Source organism: Cannabis sativa, chromosome 5, assembly GCF_029168945.1.
Source record: "Cannabis sativa cultivar Pink pepper isolate KNU-18-1 chromosome 5, ASM2916894v1, whole genome shotgun sequence".
Classification (NCBI taxonomy): domain Eukaryota; kingdom Viridiplantae; phylum Streptophyta; class Magnoliopsida; order Rosales; family Cannabaceae; genus Cannabis; species Cannabis sativa.
Genome location: NC_083605.1, coordinates 3,938,714 through 3,948,960, shown reverse-complemented (window position 1 = coordinate 3,948,960; position 10,247 = coordinate 3,938,714). Strand labels below are relative to the sequence as shown.

The 10,247-nt window shown below is 31.5% G+C and overlaps 2 protein-coding genes across 2 annotated transcripts; one reads left to right on the top strand and one right to left on the bottom strand.

Annotated features, from left to right (window-relative positions):
- Positions 1 to 213: 213 nt before the first annotated feature.
- LOC115716825 (histone-lysine N-methyltransferase ATXR6) lies at positions 214 to 3,834 on the bottom strand. The gene is made up of 7 exons (XM_030645733.2): positions 3,694 to 3,834; positions 2,108 to 2,440; positions 1,831 to 1,911; positions 1,510 to 1,736; positions 1,217 to 1,317; positions 899 to 1,111; positions 214 to 674 (listed from the first exon to the last, which is right to left on the bottom strand). The coding sequence occupies exons 2-7, from the start codon at positions 2,406 to 2,408 to the stop codon at positions 515 to 517; spliced, it is 1,083 nt and encodes a 360-aa protein (XP_030501593.2). The 5' UTR covers positions 2,409 to 2,440; positions 3,694 to 3,834; the 3' UTR covers positions 214 to 514.
- LOC115716824 (uncharacterized) lies at positions 3,706 to 7,564 on the top strand. Its single transcript, XM_030645732.2, has 8 exons — positions 3,706 to 4,118; positions 4,444 to 4,575; positions 4,878 to 5,001; positions 5,279 to 5,724; positions 5,929 to 6,005; positions 6,099 to 6,234; positions 6,316 to 6,519; positions 7,374 to 7,564. Exons 1-8 carry the CDS (start codon positions 3,711 to 3,713, stop codon positions 7,446 to 7,448), a joined length of 1,602 nt encoding a protein of 533 aa, XP_030501592.2. The 5' UTR covers positions 3,706 to 3,710; the 3' UTR covers positions 7,449 to 7,564.
- Positions 7,565 to 10,247: the final 2,683 nt, after the last annotated feature.

The window sequence follows — 10,247 nt, the reverse complement described above, 5'->3', positions numbered from 1 at the left end:
TTTTTCCATGGAGTACACTCCATGGAACTTGAGGGGGGATATTGACTATTAGAATACTTAGTGCTGTTAAGTATTGTTAGAGAGGTCAAAGTTATGTTAGCTTAGTTAGCTGTAAATTAGTTGCTACCAATCTTGATTAATCATATTAAGTGGTTAATCTTGTTAGCTCCCTTTTCTCTTCTTGTAATTTTTCTTAGACATTACAATTTAATACAACAAATCTTTCTTCATTTCTCTCTTTCTCATTGCTAACTTTGTCAAGTATTCCAAATGCAAAAATATACAATAGATGGGATGATGTTACAAATTTCAATATGTATGACCATTTCACCAAAGGAAAAAGTCATAAGTTGTGTACATTCTTTTTCATCTCTAAGACAAACTTCATTTATCTTCTCTAGAAAGTCATGTGTACAATTAGCCAGTTTGGTGCTATAATCTAAGCCCAACTAAATCTTGTGTATAAAGAAAAAGAAACAATAAATTACTAGAAAAGGGTAAAGAAAAAGCCTTGCTAGACGAAGTGCTCAGTTGGGTATTCATGCTCATCACCATTATAATCATAATACAATCTCTCCCCCTTTGATATATCTCTGTTAGCAATCAGTAAAACCCGGCATTCGCCATTGACATTAAATCTCACACACTTGAGGTTCTGCTTCTTTTTCCCCTCTCTGCATAAAGAAAAAAAACACATTAGCTTTATTTACATCACCAATTATGCTTACAATGATCAATAATCAATAGTCTTAATGTACTTGATCTTCAATTCCGAAACAGATTACTTTTCAAGCAATTCAAATTCTTTGAGACAACAAAAACTCTTGTCAAGACTTCTGCTAGTGAGAAAGTAAATATCTAAGTATACAAACTTGGGAAATGGGGGATGAGAGCTTACAATGTGTGATTATTAATGCCATTGATGAAGCGGGCAATGTTACTGCGCTTATCAGGACAAATAACGAGGCTTTTTGAAGGATTAGCAGCAGAAAGTAATGTCATCATGCTGTCTCCATCGTCATCTTCGCGGTTCTTCAAGTAATCAACATCTCCCACATACTCTGTGATTATAGTCAAATCTTTTATATACCTATCTGCAGCAACAGTAAAGCTGTTGGAAAAACAATCAGTTAAGAATGCGAGCTACATTTATATATATACAAAGGTTAAACTTTAAAGTGTTAAAAAGTAATGAGCATTATAACTCTGTACTCACCCCTCCTGTGGATCAAAAGCAACCATGAGAGGAGGCCATTCTCCTCTCTCCATCATAGTCTTGCACAAGTTTAAAGTTTCACTATCTTCTTTTGAAAGAATCTGAAGTTCAGTGATGTTAGCAACTCGTTAGAATGCATTCAATGGGCAAAAACAAGCTCATATATAAGGGCATAATATCTAACAAAATGCAAGAATTTACTGTTGCTTCCTACCATTTTGCAAATATGGAAGCAATTGTTACATACTAGAAATTGAAATCCAATATGAAGAGCAATTGTGTTTGGAATATACCTGCATTCCTCCACGCTCAAGAGCTGGCTGATTAGCCGACCTTGGTGCCATGCCTGGTCTATAAGTGAGCTCATTACTGAACTCAGTGCCTGTGGCTGTTAATGCAGTTGCTAGTGATGCCATTTGCTCCAGTCTCCTTGTGGGATCCGGGCTTGGAGTGAATGCCAGCAATTTTCTTTTCTTCTTTGCCATCACCAACCCGCTACGCTTTCTTTTCTTTCGAATATCTAACCAGAATATCAAATGCACAATTAAATTTCTACAACAAAATCAAAAGTGAGGAGCTCCTGCAACTCAAAATTATCAAGAGTTCATGTTTACCTTGGATTGCTTTTTGGGTTGACTCTTGAGACCTCTGAATTCTAAAAAAGTCCACAATTTTGGTTTGGACTAGTGGAAATGCTGCACATTAGATAAGAACAAAAACAAAACCCCATTAATAAAATGTATCAAATCGAAATCAAAACCCACATATAAATTTAAAAAATCCATGAATACCGATTTGAATTTCAGCTAAATAGAACAACAAAAGCCCTAACCAACCAAATCTCCAATAAAACAGTAAATTGAAAAGAAAAAGGAAGAAACTTTGACATACATTTGAGCTTCTTATTGTTTGTGCAAGTGGGACAAAACCAAGACCCTTTAGGAACAGAAGCAAGGATGGGTCTAAGGCAAAACAAATGAAATCCTTTATCACATTTATCACAAAGAAGAAGATCCGCCGGATAATCACCAGACCCACAAACCAGGCAGCTAACATCATCGTCGTTTTCGGAATCAGAAACATCGCGACTAATATCTTCATAACTAAATGAAGAGCTACATGAAATGGGTTTCGGAGCTTGCGTTCTTCTTTGCCTGAAAGCCATTTCCTTGGTTCCTCTGGTAGATGCCATTGCCAGATGAGATCTTGAAGCTATGGAGAAATCTGGGTATGGAATGTGTTTAGTCAGAATAGTGATAAAATAGAATTAAAAGGGAACTTAACAGCCATTTTCGCGCCCTAATTTGGTCAGCGGGAAACGAATTTTGGCGCCAAGTTCATTTTCGGCGCCCAAATTAATAATATGGGCTTGGGCCTAGTGTTAGATAATTAGGAAAATTTTTAAAAATACCTAAAAACTTAAAGCAAATATTAAAAATATAATATATTACAAAAAATAAAAAATATATATTTATGATTTTTTATTTTTTTTTTAATATTAATTTTATGAAGTCCATAATACTAACATGAAACAATTTAAAAATAAAATGAAAACAATATTAAACATTAGGAGTGTCTTTAGTAACAATTTTTTAATCAATTTTTTATTTTTTTTAATTAGAAAGTAAGAATATTTTCTAAATTTTTGTTTTACAAAATTATTTCACTTTTTAATTTTTTAATTGAAAAATAAAAAAAATAACTGTCAAAATTTTTTTAAACAATTTTATTTTTTTTAATTAGTATTTTGAACTCTGACCCTGTCTCTATTCTCGAACTCGGACCACGCTCTCAGTCCCAAACTCGGATCTAGATCTGACTTAAATAAAATTAAAAAATAAAAATAAAAATTATGTAACATACTAAGAGCATGTCTGGTATTGTTTTCTGTTTTTTGTTTTCAAAAAATTATTTTTAGAAATGAGAACAAAAAATAGTTTTTGAAGTTTTTAAAAACAATTCATAGTTGGTTAGTGTTTTTTAAAAATAATATTGACCTAAAATGAATTGGTTTTTAAAATAGAAAACAACATTTTGTTGTTTTCGAAATTCTTGTTTTTTGTAACTTTGTTTTCTGAAAACTGTTTTCAAAAAATAAGGCCAAACAAGCCAAATTGTTTTTAAAAAATAATTTTCTATTTTTAAAAACAAAAAACAGTTTTTTAGTTATGATGTCAAACATGCACTAATGTTTTCTGTTTTTAAAATTAAAAAATAAGATATTTTTATTTTCTAAAAATAAAATTTTGAAAATATAAATTTTATTTTTATTTTTGTAATTAAAAAATAAAAAACAAAAGTATTTCCAAAAGTCGTTATAAAAATAATATAAAACATAAAAGCATCAACATTGTTTATGTCTATTTTAGTTAAATTATAAGAAAATTCTCATAATTTAGTAATCTCTGGGCTCAATATGGGCCTAAAAGTTAAACAGGCCCAAGTTAGTAATTCATATGGTAAGAATGAGACCGTACCGTATCGAATTACGTCAATGGAAAATCGAAACGCGTACGAAACCCACCTGGTCTCCTCGACTGACTCACCCGAGTTCGCTCACTTGACTCGGGCCCTGACTCGTTCATCACTCGTCGCACTCGACGCGGAATGGAAGCCAACTCGGACTCGGCAATCCACCTTCCCCACTGTGTCCCTTCTCCAACTCGCGTGTCGACTCAGTCCCAGACTCGTTGGGAGCTCGAATGAGCTGCTACTGCCCGAAGAAGAATCGGTGGTTTTCTTGGTGGACCTTATTTTGATTCCTCCACCTTCAATCTGGGAATTGTTGAGAGACCTCTTTGTATCCCCGGATATTCTGAAATTGGGTTTTAGATTCAAGCAGGATTTGGTGTACTTGTCATCAACTTTCAGCTCCCATGGATGTAATCTTGGATTTGATAAGGTAAGATCTCTGCTTTTAGAATAATGGGATTGTTTGGTTACTGAGAAAATGCATGAAATTGAGGGAATTGATAAATTTGAGAACTGGGTTTTTCTTTTCTCTTCTTCATAAATGGAAATGAGAAAGCTTTTTATGCTAGTTACTTTGGTTAGAATAGAGAGACACGTGCTCAAGATTTTCTTGGCTAAAAATCAATTGTGTTAGACCTAATATATAAAATAGATTCTATGTATTTGTTTTGATGCAATGCATTTATAACAAATGAATATCTTTATTCCATGGCTAATGTACTACAATTAAGGCCATGATTTTCTTGTTATTTTAGGTGGAACCATTTTTGGACATTACAAGTATATACAATCATCTACAAGACAAACAACCTGAAAGGAGAATATCAAAGGATATCAAAAGTTTAGCTACTATCTGCAAAGAAGTCTTAGGCATCTCTCTTTCAAAGGTTTGATTTATGTTAAACAAGTCAAGAGATTGTTGGTTATGTTACATAATATATGAACAAATATTCCTTATGCATATTTTAAATTAGATTAACCTTAATGAGTTTATTAAGTTGAACTTGCTTTGACATTATCATCTCTCTCACTCTCAGGTTATGCTTTAATATTTGTGCTTATTACAATGTAGAGTAGTCTAGGACAATGCATTAGTTATAGCTATTAGTAATTGAGATCCCTGTAATTACATTAGGTGGTTTTTGATAACTATGATAGTTTATTGAAACAATTTATATCTCCTTTGTAGGAACTTCAATGTAGTGACTGGTCAGTTCGTCCTCTTACAGAAGAACAAAGAACGTATGCTGCTCTGGATGCACACTGCTTGCTTGATATATTTGAAGTATTTCAGGCCAAGGTCATCAAAGAAGGTATGTATGCCTTACTTGGTATGCGAATTTAGCGAATCCTTACTGATTTAGCTTTACCCGAAAGTATTATTTACAGGGACACTTTCTTGATGTAGAAGAGAGCAGAAAGAGAATAAACAATAGGAAAAGGGAAATTAACTAATAATTTTATAACATACTAAATTCTGTTTAATAAAATGAAGCTTAATGATGATTCAAATGATTTTGGGATCTCCTATCTCACTGCTGAGTACTTATCTCATATCCCTGTTGTGTGCAAATGAATTGGTCATTTCAGGTAATATAATTCAGAATGTTCCTGATCAACTTTCCTCGATTTCAATTCTTGGGTTGAAAGAGATTCTTGAGGAAGATGACTTGTGTAATAAAATAATGAAGACGGGATTTGTTGAAGCCGTGGATGTAGTTCGAGCTACTGCTTGTTCTGATGTTTCTCGAGAAATAGCCTCAGAAGAAGGAATGGTTATGAGATCTCAACATAGGAGTAGTTTGCCTATGGGTGAATCCCTGTTGAATGTAGTGAAAAAATATGGTGAAAAACTTTTATTGGAAGAATCTGATAAAAACCCAAAAAAATCAAGAAAGAAAGGCAGAAGACGACCTTCAGCTAGTTTGATTCGAAAAGAAAGGCTGTTAGAAATTTCAGATGAATGGCAAGGCCCCCCACCATGGGATTTGTCCGTGGGAGGAAATGGATGCCCAAAGTTTCTATGTGATGTGATGGTATGTCTATTAAATTTTCAACATATATTATACTTCATTAGATAGTGTAAGGTAAGTCTACCCCTTTTACATGTTCAAATGTCTGTCATCTTAGAGATTTATTTATTCATAAAATGGTTCACACTAGTATCCACAAGGGCTTTGAACTTCTGTATGTATTTTATACTGTAATGTCATTTGGTAGCTAATGGAACATTCACTCAGGTTGCAGGGTTGGCAAAACATTTAAGATGTGTTGGAATGGATGCTGCAATCCCATGTTCAAGAAAACCTGATCCCAGGTATATTTCTTCTCCGGAACATGTCAAATATACAATGCTGTTATAGGTATAAAAACACGTTTAGGTAGACGTAATTTTGTTTCATCTATGTAGGGAGTTAATAGATCAAGCGCTCAAAGAGAATAGAGTGCTCTTGACACGGGATGCTAAGCTTCTGAGATATGGTTATATACTAAATAATCAAATATATAGGGTGAAGAGTCTTCTGAAAAATGAACAACTACTTGAGGTATGTTGTTTAGTTCTTGTTGTTCTGAAGTATTATTAGAGTTCATGCTGCGATTGGCTGAAATTGTAAGTGTTCTTGTAGGTCATAGAAACTTTTCAGCTGAAAGTCAGTGAGGATCAATTGTTGTCAAGGTGCCCCAAATGCAATGGTAGATTTATCCAAAAACCATTATCGACTGAAGAGGCTGTGGAAGCTGCAAAAGGTTTCCAACGAATTCCAGATTGCTTGTTTGACAAAAACTTATTGTTTTGGCAGTGCATGAACTGTAAGCAACTTTACTGGGAGGTAACGTCCGTAACTTCTTTCGCTATTTCCTTTTACTTGAACCATAGATAGTCAAAGGAGCAATATTTATGAAATTCATGAATAACTGTATCCAAAAGGGGTAGCTCAAATGTTCATCGCTTAAGTTCGAGTCCCAACTTGGATACCAACATTGTAATTGCTATAGTTTCTTCACCACCGAAGAGTAGAGTTTAGCCAGGATGACTTGCTAGTTTCTTATCATTAGTAGAAAAGCTTCATTAGTTTCTTTTTTATTGATTATAAAACTCCTATTTAAAAGGCAACATGGACAAAAGCCAAAGGAAAATGTGCAGAGTACAGAAAATAACAACATACAATAGACTTATTATATATTATTATAACAAGCCCTTTAGTTGTCCTTGAAAAAAGGGGCTCTAATTAAAGTTGATTATCTCCAATAAATGTGAATACTGTTGATTGTGGTAGGATAGGATGTGTGTAATCAACTTCTTTACATTCTCAACATAGTTTAGTGCTTATGCAACCCCACTTCAAGTAGAAGCAAAAAGAGATTTATCTTTAGGTTCTCAAACTTTGGACATTAAGCCCCTTTTATTGAAAAAAATCAGTCAATCAATAAAGACTTATAAAAAAAAAGTAAATTTGTTTGCTAAAACAAGTCTCCTTTTTAAGCAAAATATATCTAGACATAAGATCATGATTTGACTTGTAGCTTCTCTTGTTTGTCATATGGTAAAAAAAAACACTTTGAAACTAGGTGTGAACTTTTGACAAAAATGGAGTCATGCATGGTGATGATGATAATGTTGATTATGATAGTGGTTGATATTGTTGGTAGCCAGCTTTGATTAAATTCTGTGTTGTTTTTTCAGGGAACCCAGTATAAGAATGCAATCCAGAAATTCATAGACGTTTGCAATTTGAATAACATAACTCCAAATTTGTAATCATTGTCTACACAGTTATGTCATTTGGTTTGGGCAAATGTCTTTGTCGGTTATACTTGTAATATACTCATTTACATTCATGTGTTTTAAGTAAAGTACGTCACTTTTTTTATTTATATATAATATACATATATGTATAAGTCTACTATAATCAGCCTATCACAACATGTGCCCCCACTTTGTTTTGTTCATCACTCTGTATTTTATTGGGAGAATCTTTGATTTGATGGTGGTAAAAGCTGTTGGCCAAAGTTAGAGAATGAAAAAGAGACATATCCAAGTTGAGTAGAATATGTTGTGTTTTCTATCAAGATATATACAAATCTTTTAATTTGTATACTTTTTCTTATATGGGTATTATAAGTTATTTAAAGAATGTTCTTTGAAAAATTGTATATTTGAAAAACTATAGAGATATTAATATACATATTCTTCCATACCAACTCTCACAAAAATATGCTAAGAAACTTAGTTTGGGGGACAAGTGCACCTGAGTTAACGGCTTTAATGTAAATGTATGGACCTTTTATTTTTTTCTTAATTTTTTTAACTAAGGAATGTTAAAGGGGAATATGACTAAGCTTGACTTGAAAAGACAAGTTACCCAAATAGCATGCAATGGAGGAAGCTTTTTAGACTATAATTTCTTTTCAAATATATTTTGTTGTCTTTTAGAATGATTTTGAAGCTTGGAAAGTTTTGGCCCATTACTTACTTGTTAGGTTTGCCAAGTTTAATCATATAATAACCCTTATTTTCTAGTAAATTTCATGTAGCTTTTGAGGTGGGTCATTAATGCACTAAAGTTTGATATTATTGGCTCACTGATTTCACTATTAATAATTAATCAAAAAGATTAGTTGTAGGTCATAGCCATGAGATTGATCAAGATATGGTTACCCATATAACAACAAACTACTATACTAAGAGGAAGCTTCAAGTTTATGCATGCTTAATAGATAGACTATAGTATTTTCAAAATATATATATAAACTATAGTTTATTTTTTATATTATTATTCACATTATTATTAGACACCAATAATATTAAAGATGGAGTAGTAATAATTTTTTATAATAATTATTTAATTAAAATATATGAGATTCGATACTTAATTATATTAATAACAATACGATATTTAGCGATAATGCTATTAGTACTTTTAAGATGTCTTTTATTTTTGATTTTTTAAGATCCACATATTTTTTAAGGGTTTTTATATCATACACTAAAATTTTCAACTTTTTTACTTTTTTTACTGTGGGGCAGAATTTTTTCAAAAATAAAGTAAGTTTTATACTGTGTACTATGTTAAATTTTTACTATTGTTTCACGGTTGTTTTTTAGTTGTTTTAATTATTCTGTTTTGTTGTTTTATGGCCATTTTATTAAAATACAGTATTTTGTGAAAATTTTCGTGTGACAATTATTATAAATTTTTACTCAAAATTTAATGTTTTATAAAAATCTTAAATTTTTAGTGGCTTAGTTTGCTGGGCCTACCCAAGTGAGACCAAACTCTCATTTTTTTCTTGCAAAAATGGGGTGTGTGCATAGAAAAATGCCTTCCCAAATTGTACCATGTAGAAAAAAAAATGGATTCAGTTGGACCAGGGCCGACCCTGAGAATATATGGACCTAAGGCGAATTAAATTTTGGGGCCCTCAGAAATATATATAAAAAAAAAATTCAAAAAAAGTGTTATGGGATTCGAACCCATGACATTGTATAATATGTCATACACCTCAACTAGGGATAAGTTGAAAAATACCTCCTTTTTTATCCATTAATCAAAAATACCCTCATATTATATTTTATTAAAATATACCCATTTTTTGAGTGGGTTGCCCAATATACCCTCACTCTCTACTTAAGTCTAGCATATAATTTACATTAACCTAAAGAGTTTAATGGGGACATCATCTATAAAAGTGGGTATATCTTACAGGATATAAAAATAGAAGTAAAAATTAAAACAAATAAAGTAAAGTGGGTACATAATGTAATTTCCTCCCTAAACTAACTAAGCTATGACTATTTATAATTTACAATACACTTAATTTTACTTTAATAAAAATCTAATAATTTTTTTTATTTTTTTATTTTGAGCCTTCGAAAAGAGTGGGCCCTAGGCACAGGCCTAGCCCGCTTATGCCTAGGACCAGCCCTGAGTTGGACATTTGTTAGAGAATTTAGAGGAAATTAGACTTCGTACTTTTTTTATATTGTCTTCTTTGATTTTTACTCTTTTTTTTTAAAGTCTATCATTTTTACTTCTTTTTTTAAAACACTTTACCAATTTTGCCAATGTCACTTCAATATACTCACTATGTGACTCTCTTAGGGTATTTTTGGTAAAGTACATATAAAAAGAGATATTTTTCAATTAAATATAAATTAGAGGTAGATTTGGTTAATTGATAAATAAAATGGGTATTTTTTAATTTACCCCGGGAATTTACAGTGTATAATATTTCTTTTTCAAATTTATTATATTTATATTGGTTCATTATTTTTTTATAAAAATATTGTGCAAATTTTATATTATATATGGTATATTTTGTAAAAAATTGCCATTTCTCACGTTTGTGACAAAAGTTTGGGCTTTTTCATTTTTTTTTTAAATAATAAATATTGATTTGATTGGTTTTGTAGTTTTGAATTTTTTTTTAAAAAAAAAAATAAAAAGCTGAAATAGTAAGATTAACACTATTTTTTCTTCCCTATTTTCTTTCAATTTCTTCTTCTTCTTCTCCATTTTCTCTTCTATATTTTCTTTCAGTTTTTTATACCTAAATT

Bases quoted from the DNA above. Each gene is read 5' to 3' on its own strand.
- LOC115716825 (XM_030645733.2), bottom strand. From the start codon at position 2,408: ATGGCATCTACCAGAGGAACCAAGGAAATGGCTTTCAGGCAAAGAAGA. The intron at 1,318-1,509 runs GTATATTCCAAA...ACTGAACTTCAG, and splicing joins TTGAGCGTGGAGGAATGCAG to ATTCTTTCAAAAGAAGATAG. The intron at 1,112-1,216 runs GTGAGTACAGAG...TTTTTCCAACAG, and splicing joins GCTTTTGATCCACAGGAGGG to CTTTACTGTTGCTGCAGATA.
- LOC115716824 (XM_030645732.2), top strand. From the start codon at position 3,711: ATGGAAAATCGAAACGCGTACGAAACCCACCTGGTCTCCTCGACTGAC. The intron at 4,576-4,877 runs GTTTGATTTATG...TCTCCTTTGTAG, and splicing joins TAGGCATCTCTCTTTCAAAG to GAACTTCAATGTAGTGACTG. The intron at 6,006-6,098 runs GTATATTTCTTC...TCATCTATGTAG, and splicing joins TCAAGAAAACCTGATCCCAG to GGAGTTAATAGATCAAGCGC.